General features: G+C 42.8%; 1 protein-coding gene across 2 annotated transcripts in view; it reads left to right on the forward strand.

The window, feature by feature from the left end:
- Positions 1 to 18,872, forward strand: part of Pxdn (peroxidasin) — a 78,865-nt gene that overhangs the window by 20,356 nt on the left and 39,637 nt on the right. For both annotated transcript variants that reach the window (XM_027424722.2, XM_027424723.2), the window contains exons 2-3: positions 15,280 to 15,351; positions 16,060 to 16,131. In XM_027424722.2, the coding sequence (XP_027280523.1) occupies positions 15,280 to 15,351; positions 16,060 to 16,131 (144 nt within the window). The remainder of the gene's footprint in view (positions 1 to 15,279; positions 15,352 to 16,059; positions 16,132 to 18,872) is intronic.

The following is an 18,872-nucleotide window of genomic DNA, read 5'->3' on the forward strand; positions in this document are numbered from 1 at the left end:
CATGGCAACAGGACCATATTGTAGAGGTTCCTCACATCCTGTGGACCAGGAAACAGAGAAAGGATTTGGAATCAGGGATAGGCTGTACACTCTTGCCTCTTCTAATCTACTGCTTCCAACACCTAAAGGTCCCAGGGCCTCCTAAAATAATGCTGCCATCCTAGGAACACATGTCCAAAATGTGAGCCTTCAGGCATGTTTCGTATTCAGATTCATTCACAGCCATTCCTATGGGTAGGTCAAGAGTATTGTTAATTCAAACCTAGCATAACCAGCTGTGGCTGCCGCAAAGCTTGACCTGGTTGCTGTCTTTTATTTATGGAAAGGACCATTTTCAGGTCAAGGTGAATACATGTCTAGTTTTGTTGTTTTTGTTTTATTTTGTTTTGTTTACCTTCTGGATTGTGGCTGAGATGTGAGAACAGACAGGGTGTTGCTATCTCATAATATCACTTAGCTTCACATAGCATTGGTTCCCATACCTGTATCCTTTGTGGTGATGTTGGCAGATACAGCTGGTTATGGGAGAGGAATACAGAGGAGCCTTGGGACATTACTACGTCCATGGAAAGTGGTGGACGGTCTGCTCGTTGGCAGGGAGATGATACTGCCTCATCCTTCAGGGTTGTGCATTGGAAATGCAATTCAGAGGGATGGTTCAGAGGAGTGGGAGGGACCCCAGGTCTTGCTGTCAGGACCATGCAGCTAGGCGTCTCACCTTGTCTTCCCATGGTGTAGAAGGCAGAAGCAAGCATTCTGGGGTTCTTCTCCGTAATCCCACATGGGGCCCATGTTGGGTAGGAAACTGAGGTTGTGTGTGCATGTGTGTTCTCTAATTCACCATGTAATTCTAAGTTCACTTGATAATTGTTCCATTGGCAATCACAAAATCCAGATTCTTTTGTTCTGGTCTTAATTACTATAATCACACCAACTCTCTGAACATATGTTACAATTCACACAGTTATATTTAGGTTATATGATGGCTATGAATAGATTAAAGAAGGTGCATTGAAGACAGAGATGGAGAGCTAACACAGCCTCAAGGAAGAGTCTGTAAGGGATCAGGCTTGGGGTTTTTACTAACGGAACTGCGGAACTTCGGGGCTTACAACCATGCAAGTGCACAGTTGTCAAATTCAGGTCATGGTGACAGCTGATTCAAGAGCTAGCTTGAAGTGGGTTGAGTATCATGGGCAGGGAAAGCAGAGGCAGATGTCCTGTGCTTTAACAGTTTTTCAGAGTAAGTCTTGTTTCTCAAACTAAGCCCCGAGGCAACTAAGTGGGTAGCCCTACTAGCTATTCAGTCTTGGTGTGATACTCCTCTAGTAGTTATATCTTGTGGGTGTAGTAGGTTTGAGTCCTACTTTTTTATGACAGTAGACTTTGGATATGCCCAGGTGCCTATGTATTCTTAGTCTACTTTGATCAAAGCTTATGGGTGGTAGGTCACTTTTTACTTGAACAAGTTATTTGTCTTTGCTTCCTGGGTGGTGCTGAGTGGTGTCTACACACACAAATGCCTTTATCTGGCCTGTGTATTTTCATTCAAAATGGAGCCAACTGCTACTTTGTGAAGTAGTCACCCTAGGCAGGCCACAGCCTGAAGCCATTGTCTCACAACATATGGAGTCATTTTAGATCAGGGCACAACCTGATCTCCTCAGTATGTGTGTCCTGCTCCATCCTGGTAAGAAATGGAACCTTGTAAAGTCCATCCTGCCCATGCAAAGGTAGGTTGAAGATCCTCTGGGATCCTAAGAACTGTGGCACCTGGTGGCATTGGGTGAGGGCAGAGCTCATTAGAGCTTGGAGATGAAGTCCTACAATGGACTGTCAAGTCAGGAATGAGGTTCATGTGGCTGAGAGGACACTGAGGAACTCTCCTATCACCCTAGCTCTGTGAGTCTTACACTTTGGCAGAAAGCAAGACACATTTTTCTCCCACTTAGCTCTCTGATTGGAACCTCATAGAGACAGAGGATGAGCCTTTTGTGAAACAGTCCAGGCTTTGGAAGTTCTCAGCAGGACAGAGAATCCAAAGCAAATATTAGCTACTGGGTTTACACACAGCAGAGATGGGAAGATAATTTAAGAAGGGCCATTCTTCCCAGCCTGCAGGACTGGGTGTGTCTGTGTGTTCCCAGGACAAGGCTCATTGTTCTGGCCTGGGCAGGGTTCTGATGAGGGTTCCTGGGCCATTTGTATCCCCAGGCTTTGTGGGCACTTCAGCAGTCCTCGGAATTGTCTCAGGCACTTGGGCAAGGGTACTGCTTATTTTTAAGCAATGAGGGGCTTCTTGTTCTTTTTCTTAAGTGCCTGTGATCTTCTTGGGGATGAACTGGTAGATGGCTGCTTTGGGCACCTGGACACAATTCTCTTCCCTGGAATTTTGACAAGGGTACAAAACCTTTTATTTCTCTCCTGTGTATGACACTCCCTTCCCTTGCCATACCCAGGTATCCTGGTCTGACACAGAGGTGCCCCTCTGTGGGTGTGGGGCTCACTCTAGTTCCACCCTGGAAGGCTGGCATTGCTATCTGTAGACAAAGTCTAGAGAGAGCTGGGTGTGTGGTGTACTGTTTAAAAGAAGACAGAGAAGCCTGCTGTTAAAGTAGAATTGCATTTTGGTTGCTTGTATTTGGCAACTTAATTTTTGAAAGACTTGGCTAATACAGGTGGGGTTGCTTAAAAATGCATCTGTGGAAAAAATTTCAGCCCCAAGGAATGAGTTCTGTCCTTTGCAGGGAAATGGATACAACTGGAATTAGTCATTGAGTGAATTAACTCAGCCCCAGGAAGACTATTGCATGTTTTTCTTATTTGTGGACCATAGACTTTATATGTGCATAAAATAATATGTACAGGTGACATAAAAATATAAGTGAACTGTTTAGGTTAACAAAAGGGACTAATGGGACAGGGAGAGGGGAAAGGGGACTTGTAGAGGAGTACAGCGGGGATATCTTCACATTGTACACATATGTATAAATGCCCTTGAAAGAATGAAAATAAAGAAACACATTTGTCCCATTCACATGCAGTTTTACTTTTGTCTTTAATAAATGGTAGCATTATGTGTATGCCAAATAATTTCTTAAAATAAATCTCCTTATGATTTACTATCAGAAAAAAATAAAAGGACACCTTAATTGGATTTATCTGTTTAATGGATCAGAAAATTAGGAGTAACTTGGGAGTGCCTGAGGGGCTGTGGTTTGCACAGTTCCCCTTTAACATGATTGCTGAAGGACTTGTTAGGACATGATAGAAGGATGGGACTGTAGCCTAGCTGGACTTAGGAGCTGCTGAAAACTTGGGGTTGAGGGCTTGGACACAAACCCCTGCCTGGGGACAGTTGGCACTGGGACTGATTGCCTTTTGAAAGTAAAAGTCTCATAGTTAATTTTCTAAGGAGCTTAAAGTGGAAAATTCTATTGAAAATATGTTGGTTGTTGAAAACCATCACTGGGACCCAAACCCTGAAACAAATAGCTCATTATAAGCAGGGTTTGATCCACAAGCTGCTTTTATGCTTGTCCAGACTTTAAGCCTTGAAAAACTTTGCTTAGTTTTTTTGTTTTGTTTTTAAGAAGAGAAGTTGATTCTATTGTTTGTTTACTATTTACTGTATGTGTACATGTGTGTATGCCTGTGTGTGCATGTATGGCACTATGTGGAAAGGGGGATTGAACTTGGGTTGTCTGTTTTTCCAGCTGAGTCCTCTCACCAGCCTGGCTTTATGTTTTTTAAGAAGCTCATTCATGAAGGTACAGCATAAAGCTTGTCTCATAGAGCTGAGCCTTGTGGCTTCAGATTCTTAACATGCCTGAACACATTGGCAGGGCCTCTTCACATTGCTTGCTCACATGGAAGTTTTGTTAGGCTTGTGGGGAGTTCGCTAACTCAGGCTCACTCTGCTCTAAAACCCCAGAAGTGTATGTAAAGTCACACTGGGATCCATCCAGGACCCTAAGAGGATTTTCTTTTTCTTTCTTTTTCCTTTATTTCTTTTATTTGAGATAGAGTTTATTTGAGATACTATGCTAGCCCTAGCTGGCCTGGAACTCGATACATAAAAACCAATATGGCTGCTGACTTAGTTAATGAAGAGATACCATGAAGAGACACCATGACCATGACCATGGCAACACTTATAAGGAAAACATTTAATTGGGGCTTGTTTACAGTTTCAGAGGTTCAGTCCATTATCATCATGGCAGGGCACATGTATGTGGTGTGCAGGCAGACATGGTGCTGGCAACATCCTGATCAGAAGGCAACAGTAAGTGGACTCAGTGTCACATGGAGGGAAGCTTGAGCAAGAGATGTCAGAGTCTATCCCCACAGTGACACATTTCCTCCAACATGACCACACCTCCTAATAGTGCCACTCCCTTTGGGGGCATTTTCTTTCAAACTATCACAGGTGCCAGTTTACAGAGATCAGTCTGCCTCCTCGGTGCAGGGATTAAATGCATACACCACCACACTAGGCCTAACATGGCTTTTATCACACACAGCCTTCCAGACTGGATCCAGCTTTCCAGAAATAATGTTGTTACAAGGAGTTCACAGGATGCTTAGTGAGGAATGCTTCTGGGTCAAGAGGGCATCATGTGACAGGCCCTGGAACCAGGAATAATGTCTGATTGCTGGATGGAGGAGACCAATATGCAGTATGGAGAGGGCTAAGGCTGGGTGTGGAGCCTAAGAAAAGAGGAAGGTAGGAGGGTCTTGCTGTTTGCCTTCTTAACAACAGTCCTGGCAGTCATGCCTTGATTGCAACAGTGATACTGACTTCAATAGGCCTGGGAATGAAGTCAGATTGGGGATGGTGGATGGAATTTGAGATGGTGGAACGTATGATGCAGGGGATGAAGTAGATGTGAAGTCTAGTTACACCTTCCTGTAATGATGTGGGAAGGCCAGGGCATCTAAGATGCCCTTCTGAGCTTCCCATGCTGAGCTAATAGGAAAGGATGTATCTTGAGGGTGGGGAGGAGTGTCAGTCACAATGTCAAACATTCTTCTTAAATCATTTGAAAGGATTTTGTTCTATCTCACAGAGCTCTTAATGTTTGAGTAGAGGAAGGGATGTACTTACACAGGCTGGAATTGAATGCTACAGGTCTCAGCAAAATGCATGATTTCTACCCACACTACTAAAGCAAGGCAGTTCAGCATTCTGGTTGATGTCATTTATCCTCCTGCACTTGAAGCCCTGTTTTCCTTGTGTTTTGCTGTTGGGGGACCTGCAGGCTGCAAAGTCTACTGTGTGCTCCCTGTGCTGCCCTTCCACAGATCATTGAAGATGAATCATTTCAATCAGAAAATGCCCCACATCACCCTCAAACACAATTTAGTGAGCACAGAAAAGACACTGACAGCTACGAGTTCAAAGCTGCCAGGAGATGTCTAGAAGACCCAAATTGATCTTTGGAACCCAGGTAAAAGTAGGAGAAAATCTACTGTATCCACAAAGTTGTCCTCAGACCTTTCCACGTGTACACACACACACACACACACACACACACACACACACACACACACACAGATCCATAGTGGAAAGGTTGTGAATGGCCATCGCCATTAAGCTTAAGCACATCCCTCAGGGCAGATGGGTAGGTGGCAGTAGCCAGACTTCCAGGAAGCTGCTGAGTACAGCCTGCAGAGTTCACCTTCACCCATGCAGGTCATGAGCACACTTTCCCTCAGACCCTGGATTCTCCTTCTGAACATGCATTTTCTCTAGCACTACCCTGCCCTGCCTTGACTGCCCCTCCCCTCTTCTTAGTTTCCACAAGTGTCATTCCAACCCTGGGCAAACAGTTTGCTAATTTACACCACAGGAATTCCCTATAAGCTGCAGACATGTGTAGCAATAAATCTTTACTCCAAAGCCACCTGAAGCAGGCTGCCACATGGAAGCTTTCTGCCAGGCCACCCGAGTTCTGCCCGCCGCCATGCTAAGGTCCCAAGTAACATACAGAGACTTATATCAGGTACAAATGCTACTTGGCCAATGACTAGGATTTCTCATCTGCTAGCTCAGTCTTAATTATCATAAATCTATATATTTTATAAGACTTATCTTATTGGATGCCAGCCGTAAGCGTCCTGTCTTCCTGGGCTCACATGGTAACTCTGCAGAGCAGAGAGCAGGAAGAAGAGAGAATGGAAAAGGGACAACTTCCTTCTTGTCCTTGTTTATATATGAGACTGCCTGCTATGTCACTTCCTGCCTAGATCGCAAGACTTCTTCACTACATTTCCCAGAATCCTCCTTGACTCCTAGTCCCACCTAACTTGCTGCTTCATTGGTCAAACAGTACTTTATTCAACAATAAGATAAACATACACAGAAGGACATTCCCCATCATCTCCTCTTTTCTGTCTAAATAAAAAGAAGGGTAACTTATCTTTTATAATAACTGAAGAAAACTATAACCATAAGTATCTGTCTTCAACTCCATCGAAGACCATAGAAGGACAATTTATAAATTCTAGAATTGATAGAGACATCTCGCTACCTGCACAGTCACCCAAAGTTTCTCTGTAATGTTGGGGCATCCATCTTCAGCCCATAGACCATGGTGTGTCTGGCACACTTCTCAATTTCAGCAGGAATGCTTTAGGACTGTTAATCTTGTTTTGTAAGTTCAGCAGTCACTTTCTTGTGGGTCCTGCCTATTCAGTTTATATAGCAACAAACAGTCCAGGCAAGAGCTAATCTTGCCATGTTGAAAGCAAACTCCATAATGAGTTTCTTCGATGCCCATCCTCCTTTCTGACGTAATTGGTGTGCCAGGAGCAGTTGTGTCTCACTGTCAAGAAAAACCCTAAACCATTTAAATGCCATTTATTCTGTAGGTCTTTGAAAGATTTGAAGAATATCTATCCATCTCAAATACATCTCTGTTTATCTAGAAAACCTAATTAACCTAACTGTAAGTTTTGACTATTATACCTGACTATATGTAATCTGTATTTAATTATGCATATCACAAAATAGAACTTAAATTTGTATCAATAAATGAAAATCCATACCAATGTAAAATATTCATCTCCATATCATATTCCCCTTTTTTTCCTTTTTCAAAAGAGATTCACTGTGATCATTTCCATTTATAACCAATCCCATTTAAATGAAAACAAACATTTATAAACAATATTTGGGAATTTGGGTGTCTTTCATTCCAAACTGCTTCCTGCTGGTGGGGGGCAATGTCATACTGTGGGGATCATGATAAAACACAGAAATCTGGCTGTTGTCATCTATGGCTGCATCATCTCAGCTATTTTGGATGTAGGATCAGTGGGCCACTGCTTCAGGGGTCTTGCTTGATCAAACCATAGTAGTCTGGAAGGAATCCACAGCTTTTCATTTTCTGTGGAAATACAAGCAAAAACTCCTTTCCCAAGTAACCTGTTCTTATATTCAAACTTAGAAGTCAAAGCATTTTTAAAATATATAAGTTGGATTAATTTAGCAGCATATATAATCAAATGTATTTTAGCAGCTGTAACTCTTTCCTTGGCAATCAAACAATTTAAAGACAACAATATAGTATATAGCATCCAGACTCTCTGTGTAGTTTCCATCTTTACGTGGCTTTTCTATTCTATTTTTACTTCCTTTTGTTTCTTTTTTCCTGAGACAGGGTTTCTCTGTGGAAATCCACCTGCCTCTGCTTTTGGAACTGGGATTAAAGGCATGTGCCACCAACACCCAGCCTTGAAGTCACAGAGATCTGCAGGCCTCTGCCTCTCAAGTGCTGGTATTACAGGCGTGTGTCACCACCGCCCAGCTACTCTATTTTTCTTTTCTTTTTCTCTCACAAGCCTACATATATTTTTAAAGACAGTGTAAACCTTTAGAGGTTTTTCTTCATCCGAATCTGTCTTTATTGTAAATCTTTACCTTTTTGTGGCCACACAGTGTTTTAACTGTTAAACAACACCGCCAAAATTAAAGTGGCAGCTTTCTTAGCCTCTGTCTTTCTAAGATGTCGGGGTAAGTTTACCACCAGCTCTGAGAGCTGTGCTCACTGCCTTGGTCTATGCTGCCACCAAGGAGTGGTAGACTGCTGGCTTGGAGATGTGGTCTTTTCCATTGCCAGCTGAGTGGGGCACAAACCCACGACCCTGAGATTAGGAGTCTCATGCTCTACTGATTAAGCTAGCCCGGCCTCTTAAAAAGGAGCCCTAAGGATTTTTCCACTTAGGCTGAGTCAGAAAACCTCTCCTAAGGAAACCACTCAAGTCTCTGCTTGACTCTATAAAACACACCACCCGAGAAAATGCTGCTACCAAGAAGTCTTGCTTGTCTCTGTTCTTTTGCTGCTAAAATACCTTTTTAAGCTTTTGTGAAATTTTACATGGAAGTTCGTAACACTACCGCCAGCTGCCCAGGTTCTGCTGCTGCTTAACTAGTCGTGGGAAGGTGGCTCTCAGTGGTGAGAGCTCAGAATCCTAACCCTAGAACTCCTGAGGGCTGCAGGCCCTCTCGGGAGCACCGAGTCCAACCCAAAAGAGCACGGGACAGCACCAGCGAATGGAAGCTGCTCCGATGTCACGCAGTGGCTCAGCAAGGCAGGCTCTGGCAGCAAGTTCCCCTCTTCCTCTGAGAACCTCAGGGTGTGGGGTCATCCTACTCACTGACACCAGACATGGGTTCAGTGGTTTGTAAAAAACAATGCTTTAGGGGCTGGAGAGATGACTCAGAGGTTAACAACATTGGCTGCTCTTCTGGATATCCTGAGTTCAATTCCCAGCAACCATATGGTGGCTCACAACCATCTGTAATGAGATCTGGTGCCCTCTTCTGGCCTGCAGACAGGCATGGAGGCAGGGTGTTGTATATATAATAAATAAAATCTAAAAAAAAAAAATATGCTTTGACTCCCCCAAGCCCCTTTCACTACTGACATCTCAAGCTATGGACCTCCATCTTCAGCAGGGCTCAGCAGTCCCCAGTAGTTGAGAAAAGAAAGGGGTGTGTGCACAGTTCTCTCAGCACACAGCTCTCCATCAGCAATCCTGCTTGTTTGCTTCCTTCCACTATACAAGTATCCATCATCCCTATGGTTCCTCCTTCCATCAGTAGTCTGAAGACAACCTTGTTCCCAGGCCTCTGCTTTTTGTACACTCTGTGGCCCCTGCTGTCCTACAGTGATTCACTTGTAAATGCTGTTCTCCTCTCATCTGTGAGCTGTATATGGGACTAAGGTATTCAGTTACAGTCATTCAAAAAGTAAGTGTGCCCTGGAGGACTATGTCAAAAGACATCCTAACAGACACTAAACAAACGGATTTCCCTGTTCATTCTGGGGATGAGGATTGACACTGTCTTTAACCATTCAAGCACAAGATTTCAGCATTTTTTTTTCATTAACAGATATTCATTCACAAGAGCAGGGGGTTGAAATTCTTTTAGTGCAGCCAAATATTGTTGAAAAATACAGGTCTAGTTTTAGGTTGTGTTTCACCTCTCATTCAGCTGCCATTAAGTAGCTGTTCATTATTTCATGATGAGGTGCTGGTATGTCTGGGGCCGGTAATAGTGTACTCAGGGTCATGCTAGAAGAGAGGGCTTTAACCTGTCCTGTCATAATTCTGATTTTAAAAACTAGAATGTATTTGAAATATCTCCTCTACAAAGGAGAGCAGACATTAAATCCTTTAGGTGAGTGGTGTGAGCCTACATTCCTGGAGGAGTGTTTATCAAGTTAACATCCACAAGTATAGGGCACACCCACACACAAGTCTGTGCACGGGGAGCAGAAAAGCAAGGTTAACTGCCCTTGTACTCAGTGGACATCTTCTGTAACATGTAAAGATACTGAGATTAACTTAAAAAAAAAAAAACCCAGACGGTATAGAGAAAGTAGCAATAAAACCACATCAAGTATGCATACATTCTGTTCAGCTCTGTGAAGCTGTGGGTTTTTTTTATCGGTTCTTGCTAGTAGACACAAGCACCAAATAAAATACTAAGATACAAATCAAAACCCACAGTGTGGCCTTTGTACCTGAAAAGTAATGGTATGTGGTTTAATGTGGTTTGATGCACTGACAGGTTTGTTATCGGTGAGCAAAGTGATTTTGGTTCACAGATCAAACAGAAGATACTTATTATTTTTAACTTGTTGACCAAATCATCTTTAATATTTAAATTTAAAAATAAATGAAAACACATTGCACTTTTTTACATGGAAGAAAACCCTCAATTTTATTGTAGAAGTGGTGTTACTGAAGATTAAAGTAAATGAACTTTACATGCAATCATTAAATATGACTTTTTGTTTATAGCAAGTTCCTTCTGCTTACAGTAAACATCCCTGAGTAGGGTGTGCCTCTTAAGTAATTGTAGAAGGGGGTCTAAGGCAAACTTCCCAGAGAAAGATTTGAACTTCTATTTTGGACTGTGAATATTGCTTAGTGGGTAAGAGTATTTGCTGTGTAATGTATAAGCATGAGGCCCCGAGTTTAGATCCTTGCTACCTAAAGCTAGATGTGGTCATGTCCTTCCCTGTAACCCCAGCCTCCACACATGCACACACATGTTCATGTGCAGACACTCACATACAGCCCCAAACCCCAAAGCAACAGCAAACAAACAAAAAATCTTGCATCTTGTTTTTTTTTTTTTTTATTCTATGGTTCTGTGATGGATTATGACTTCTAAACATTTGTATCATATTTATTTTGTGTGTGCATGTGTATGTGTGTCCCTGTATTCCATAGTTATGTTTTGGAAGTTGCAGGGTAACTTGTGGGTTGATTCTCTCCTTCTACCATGTGGGGCTAGTGAAACTTGGCTTGTCAGGTTTGGTGGTAAGCTTGGCAGCAAGCATCTTTACACCCTGAGCCATCTCACTGGCCTTGTGAAATTTCAGTTTTAATATATAATATAAACCTGAACTAGATTGTTTCTTTTCAAGCATTAGGTTTTGCTATTCTGGTAGGTTTTGGGTTTCCATTGAGATTTTGGAATGATGGGACAAAAAAAGAAGCAAACATTAAGAGTGAGACAAACCGTGAAACTGCTTGCTTTTTAAACACAAAACATGGCCCTCCCTATATTCTGATGCTGAGCTGGAGTGGGATATTTTGTGTTTCATTTTTTACTCTTACTGGAGGCTCTTTGCACTTGGAAGGGCTTTGCCAGTTCAGAAGGGCAGTGTTGTAACCTAGAGAAGAGGAGAGGTGCTGTCGGGACAGGAAAGTCTGAAAGGTGCTTGTAGCTAAGTGTGCCAGAATCTTCCCCAGCATGAGTCTGTGCCTCCAGCTAATCCTGATCCCCATCCATTGCATCTCTCCTCTGCTGTGTGCAAAATGACAGACTCTAGGCAGATTCTAATTTCTGAGCCTGGTCTAACTCTAATTGGCCACACTCCTGCCCCCAGCCACTTCCCCCCTAGTGCATTGCCTTTATTTCCTTAACCTAATATCCCAGGGCCACTTCTACAGAAAGGAACCTTGGTTACCCCTATAGCCAGATGGGAACTGTGAGGCAAGCCATAATTTTGTTCCCAAATCACCATTGGGGGAGCCTTTGGGTGATTGTCTATGCATTCTGGGGAGACTCAAGTATCAGACCTGCCTAACAGAGAGATGGACCCCCCAGTCTGTGCTGTCACTGGGTGAATCCCTGAGGTCTGTGGGGTACAGGTGATACTCCTGTCTGAAAAAGCTGCTCACATGGGGTCTGTGTCCTTTATGGCGTACTCCTTGGTCTTACTTCTTATTGGTATTTATGATATAGTGTCTGGGGTTTAGAAACAAACAAACAAACAGACTCATATTCTTCATCATGAAAAGCTCCTGTAAGGATTTTTCTGGCGTCCTCGTGGCAGCAGGACACTCATAGTTACTCTCTGAGACTCACACTAAAGGATGTTTTAAAGTAGTCATTCTGTTTATGGCCTTTCCAGAACTTTCTAGAATCCACCTCCATTCCTACTTGATGCCAACTTCATGGGGGAAGTTTAGACATTCATTATTTGCCAGGGAAGTGTTTTTTCCAAACCTAGAGGGTGGGCACCAGATGGCCTGGTCATTAGCAAGTGGGTGGGGAGTAGTGACTCCATGGTCACTGGCACACTTTCCCCTCTCCTAGCCCCCCATGCCTGGCCCAGTGGAGGAGAGTGAGAACTGAGAGCCAGGAGGTACTTTGAAGTGCTTTTTAGTTTGTAGAGTTCAGGGCAGTGGTTCTCTCTCTCTCTCTCTCTCTCTCTCTCTCTCTCTCTCTCTCTCTCCCCTTTCTTTCTCCTTTATCTCTTTCTTCTTTTTATCTCCTTTTTCTTTCTCTCTTCTTTTTCTCTCTCTTCTTTCTCTCTCTTTTGGTTAGAGTTTTGGTAGAACTATTTATTATAACTTTAAACATAATAATAACATACAAGTGTACAAGGATAAATATCTGAGTTTCCAGTTGGGTATCTTACAACATTCAACTTGGCTTCCAAGGTCCCATCTCTGCAATATTAAGTGTGTTGCAAGGTATGCAGAGTGAGCTTTTCATCTCAGCTTCCCTTCCTCAGTTCTAGAGTTTCACTTTGGTTCATCCAGCTTTCAGTTTGGTAGTTAAGAGCCCCACCCCTTGGTTTTAGAGGTTACCCTCTGTCCCTCTTAGCATCTGCCTGAGATTGGCAGGCCTTGGCTGCTTATATACCACTTGTGAAATAGCCTTCTGAACTTGTACCAGTTTTGTCTAGTAGGAATGCACTGTGACTGAGGTGAAGGGACATTAAAAAGCAAGAAACAACTTGAATAGCACCTATCCAACTCTGCTTGTCAAGTTCTTAGATTTCAGTATATGGTCACTGGTGTGCGGTTATGCCACAGGCAGTGCTGGACCACAGGATTAGTAGCCCCAACTCTAGATGGGGGAGGATGCCTTTTGCAGCTTTCTCTTTACCCTGTAAAGTCTCATCGTAACCGACCAATCCTTTGGCCCTCATTAGTTTCTTTCTAGCTGCCAAGAGATTCATACACATTGTCCTTTGAAGTTGAATGTGATGAGTTATTGAGATAGTGTGTGTCTGATTTCCCAAGCTGAGTGTGTTCTCTTGACTCTAAATAGTGATGTGCAGCACACCTTCCAGAATATATCATGTGTCTGACACTTGTGTCAGGTCAGAGCTTCTGCCCTGTGTTTGAGATGATGTTAAGCCTGACTATCCAGATTTCATTTCTTAACAGCAGTTAGTCCATTTGGCTCCATTCCTTTCACACAGATCTTTCACCTGTGTGACCCATCCCCTCTTGATTCGCCACATGTCCCACTGGATGTACTGTGAAATGATTCTCACTTAAATGAAAACATCTATATCAGCACCAAGGAGGGCTGGCCAGGGAAAAAGCAGGGCCCACAGTAAAATCATAGGGGAGAAAGTGAATAAGAGGAGGGCATGGTTTGGAGACTGGAATGAAGCTGTGCTACTCTGGGAGCAGAAAGGCAAGCCAACCTCAATTTCCCCTTCTTCTGGAAAACTGAACCATAGCAAGAAGGACCTCATGACTTTGCTAGCTCTTCAGCTAAACAGTTCACTTTAGTGACCCAGATACATGTTGTAAAGTCTCTTTTTGAACCACAAACTGGAAGTGTTCTATAGGTCATTGACATCTGTTGAATCTGCTCAAAGTAATTAGATCCATAAGAGACAGTGAACATTTCAAGTCAGGACATTCTAGGAGAAATGACCTCTCATTACTCTGGCTTTGACTTGTCCCAGGACTGACAGCAGAATACTGCAACTGGGTGGCCCAACCAGATGTGCACAGCTGCGGGTGGAGGTCGGAATCCTAATCAGGGAGACCCCCCTCCCTCACCTCACTTGGCCTTTTCCTTCCCAGTAGACTTGTGACCTTCACTAGCTGGCCCCATTCTTGTATATCTATCTCCCTGTATCCCTTCTTACAAGGACACCAGTTGTGTCAAGTTGGGACTTACCTTTTAACTTGATCTCCCATGGAAAGACCTCATCTATACAGCCATACCCTGACACACTGGAGTTAGGATTTACATGTATGAATTCTGTGAAAACACAGTTCAACCTACAACAAAATCCCTATTGAAGTAGGAGGAAGGAATTTTAATTTTCTAAGATGCCCTATTACAGATGTGGGCTTCTGTTTATTACTCAGTGACATTCACATGTGTAAATTGAGGTTACTTGTGTGGTGTGTGTGTGTGTGTGTGTGTGTGTGTGTGTGAGAGAGAGACGAGAGAGAGAGAGAGAGAGAGAGAGAGAGCCTGCGTGCCATTGTGTATTTGTGGAACTTAGAGGACAGCTTGTGGGAGTCACTTCTCTCCCTCAGCCATGTGGGTCCCAGTGAACAAACCCTGGTTGTCAGAATTGGTGGTAAGTGCCTTTACCCTTGAGCCTTCTCACTAGCCTATACATTTACTTTTGAGCTCAAGCTAGAGATGAGCTTCCTGAGAGGGGTGAGACAAATGTCCACATATTGTCACTGCCTAGCTGCCTGAAGGCCTTTGGCCTGTCTCTATCCTTTGGGCTTGTGACACTGTGTGTGAGTGGTCCATATCTTCCCATACTTACACTGAGCTCAGCTCCTTCAGGTTCAGAGTCCTTCTTTTGCTTGACTAGCCCAGAGTCAGCTCTTTTGTGCTTTCTAATCCCTATGTGCTACTGCCTACACAGGTGCTCCTCCCCAGGGAGAATGAGAATCAGTTTTAACTCTTTAATATAAGCAGAACTCTGCTTCTATACTTGTTTGGAAATGGCAGTCTGCAGTCTGCGCACAGGATGACCCTCTTTCCCAATTGCCCCATCGAGAGACTTTGTGCTTTGAGACAGCGAAATTAAATTCATGGAGATAACACTGCCCTTCAGTTGTGTTTCAGCCCATGTCCTTGCTGGTGAATGCTAAAGTGTTTTTGTGTTCCCAGCAGGCATGGCATCTTGAATCTGTACAATCTACCTGTGTGTGTTATATGGAGACTTTCTGGGAGTAGAGAGTTCAGCAGGGTTGGCCAAGCTTGAAATGTGTAGGGCATTCATTCCTGTCACTTTTTAAGTTTTTATTTTATTTTTATTTTTTTTACCTACCCACACTTACTGGTTAAACAGATTTCTTGTGTGTAATATTGTTCCTTCACTCAGGAAAATATCCCTACAACGAGAGAGTTCACCCAAAAATGGGTGCCTATGTGATATAATTTTTAAAATGCCTTTTCATATTGAAGTCATTTGTTTAAGGGAGCTGCTGTGCATTTCCTACCATTAAAATGCATTTCCCATTTCTTCATAGGGATCTTCGGTTCAACAGAATCAGAGAGATCCAACCTGGGGCATTCAGGAGGCTGAGGAACTTGAACACACTGTAAGTCAGAACATTTAGTTGGTAGCCAGTGAGAGAAAAAAGAAAGATGGTTATACTATGTTCCCGTAGTTGGTTGTCAAGTGCTATGGCCATCCTTTTATTGCCACAGTTGGAGAGGATGAGTGAGAGAAACCAGCATAGTAGAGACCTACCTGCCCTTTGTGTGTAGATCAGCAAACTTGGGCTTCCTGTAGAACTCATATCTCCCTTTGCTGCCAGGGTTGGCCTCAGTGGATGCTTGCCTTCACTTCTCCCCTGTGTGGCTGAGGAAGGCTATCATCGGAGCTCGGTCTCGCTGTAGACATGGCTTTGGAACCACTGAGTTTTGCCACAGAGCTTTGATGCTAGGGGTGTAGAGAGTGCCTCATCCTGTGGAAGAATGGAAGAGACACGCATCCTGTTCATTTAGTGTGTTAAACTGGCCCTTAGTCCTGCCAGATCAGACTCTGAAAGGTGGTTGGCTAAAGTCACATACTCCTGTGTAAAGGAGAGAAGATCTGCTTCTTCAATATATATGACTGTGGCAGAAAGAGATAATCTGTTAGCCATAGTAATTCAAGCTGTTCCCCGAGCTGGGATTTAATGACTGCTAGCAGTAAGGTCTGTATTTCATTTTCTGACCCTTCCAAGGCTACAGAAATGGTTTTCCTTAGTATAATTTGGAAGCATTTTTGTTTTATAAATGTCTGTTGGCATTTTCTTCCATAGGCTTCTCAACAATAACCAGATCAAGAGGATTCCCAGCAGTGCATTTGAGGACCTGGAGAACCTAAAATACCTGTAAGTTATGTGGCAGCTTCCTATCCCACAAACACACACTGTCTGTCTTTAGAGCATTTTAACATAGGACCAAGGTTTGTCCCGTTTGTGAGTCACTATAAAAACAGCATCCGAGATGGTTTATTTTTAGGTGAGTGAAATTCTAAAACCTGTCATCATCTGTATAAAGTGATAGGTGAAGTGGATTGAGTGACGGTCACATATGTCCTGCCTTTAGCAGCTGTGGCCTGGGTACTGTGACTTTCCAGGGTGGGTGGGGCAGTGCACACAGCTTTCTTGGGCAGGCACAGCCTCCTGGGGTATATGCACAGAGAAGTACATTTTGTAGATACGAGGTTCCAGCTGCTTTTCCAACTGTAGGTGGATTATAACCATGAATTACTAATTTCTTTGGAGTGTCACTAATCCCTGGTAATGTTTTTATCTTCCTGATTTTGCTTTGTCTTATTTTATCTAGTTAAGTGGTTTTTTTATATTTGAATATTTACTTTTATGATTCGAAACATCTCTTGCTTGTTGAAGTCAGCTCTGAAGTTTAGAAAATCATCACTCTTTAAAAAACAGTGTTAAAAAGCCAGGAATGGTGCTTGTCATTCTAGGACTTGAGAAGTTGAGGCAAGAGGACCACCTGGAGTTTAAGGATAACCTGGGGTCACATGGGAATATCCTATCTTGTACTAGCTTAGCACCCTGTCCAGGCACTTATAAATGGGAAGGTTTGAGGAAAACATGGTGTTCCCATGGGTTGTGCCCAAAATGCCAACTTAGGACTTAGATGACTTCCAACATTGAGCCATTTTGTTAGTTATTTTTGTCCTGGAAATCCATACCCTATTCCATGCAAACACCTTTTATTTGAGCTGATTTTTAAAACCAAATAGTTGGGTTTTTGTTTTGGTTTTTTGGTTTTTTGTCTTTTTGTTTTTTTTTTTCAGTGTTGACGTGTACCGGAAGTCTGTTTTGATTTTTGATGTCAGTGGACCTCCCTGCACCCTTTACTGAAATATATTGTCCTCAGTGCAGGTGTTGTGTGTGAATCCTTCCCCAGCTTCTTTGACAAAGAAAGCTGGCTTTCGGTGCGACTCTTGAAGCCAGCCATGCCAGGCTTCTGCTCTCAAGCTTTGTTGTTGACCTCCTTGCTGCTGCTGTCCAAGTTCCACCAGAGATGTTTCATCTCCTGTAAAGTGGATGGAATCAGCTGATGCCAGCATGGCCGTGTGTGCATATGGATTTTTAACTGTTTTTGTGTTTCATTTTATTTTCCCTTCTGAGCAAACACTCAGTCTCAGGAAGTTTGGGGTACCGTTTTTCCACAGTCATACTTACTGGCCTTACCCTTTGACTGCTTCCCTTCCAAACAGCTCTGATCTGGCTTCTCCTCTCCCTCCCACAGCTTAGTGGGGGAGGGGTCAGGACAGCAGGTATCCATAGAGATGGGTCAAACTGGGAGATAGGCTGTTAGGACTGGATCCTAATGCTCCCCACAGCTTTGTGCAGGTCCGCACTGACTTTGTCCTCCAGTTCCCTGGGATCTCACTGGGAGAGCACTTGGATAATCACTATAATAATAGTACTTTAAGTGTTTAACATTATGTTTAAAATTTATTGATTATTATTATTTTTTTTTTTTTACCTTGGAGCATCCTTATTTCCTAGACCTCCATTACTTTTATTTAGGCACTGGGCATATACGTCATTTTATTATTTCCCGATGATGAGATGGGCACTTGAGACAGAGTTCACAGTACAAGGATCAGAAATGTGTAATAAGAAATTGCAACTAATTATTATTCAATTAGTTATTAGAACACCAACTCTTTTTTTTTTCTTAAGGAAATTCATTTTGTTCCAGTGTCTTTAATTTTATTTTTAAACACTATTTTGTGATACTGGGTATGGAATCCAGAGATTTGCCCCTCTACCTTTGAGCCATATCCCCAGCACCACCATCTTTTTTTCTTTTTAAGATTTATTTATTTATTATGTATACAGTGTTTTGCCTGCATGCCAGAAGAGAGCACCAGATCTTATTACAGATGGTTGTGAGCCACCATGTAATTGCTAGGAATTGAACTTAGGACCTCTGGAAGAACAGCCAGTGCTCCTAACCACCAAGCTCTCTCTCCAGGCCCATCAGTGTCTTTATAAACACGCATTCATATATATTAGTTGGACTTAATTATTTCACATACTCTTCAGAAGGACTCTGTCTCTGCATTAGTAGAAGGCACCATTATTTGGTATTTTGATTTAAGAAGTGGATACAGGAGGCAGTGGCAATTCAGGCCTAAGAAGTTCACATGTACCAGGCATTTTCTAAAAACCTTGTACATAATTATTTAATTCAGTGATTCTGTCCATTTAAGAAACTGGGATGCAGAAAGATTGAGTCTTTACTATAGGTAGATGGTTTCAAAGAGCCTGGAGGACCAATTTCTAACATGGCTTTTGTGGTAGGTGTTGGGCTATTGATGGTGACAGGCAGGTCCTGGATGGTTTGTGTTAAAGTTTGTGGTTCTTTGGGGGCCACTTTAGTGATTTTCACAGAGAGAAGATGAGAGACCCTTTAAGCAGGTCCAGTCCAATGAAGTAAGGTCTTACACAGGTAGCAATGACTGATAACAGATAACAGTGATTGATCTGATCCTGGACATGTCATACCACAAGAATTAAGGCAAAGAATGCTGTCTGTTTTCTTTTTCTTTTTTCTTACACATCTTTTTATTTGTTAGTTGCAGTCT

Source organism: Cricetulus griseus, chromosome 7 (genome assembly GCF_003668045.3).
Source record: "Cricetulus griseus strain 17A/GY chromosome 7, alternate assembly CriGri-PICRH-1.0, whole genome shotgun sequence".
Taxonomy (NCBI): Eukaryota; Metazoa; Chordata; class Mammalia; order Rodentia; family Cricetidae; genus Cricetulus; species Cricetulus griseus.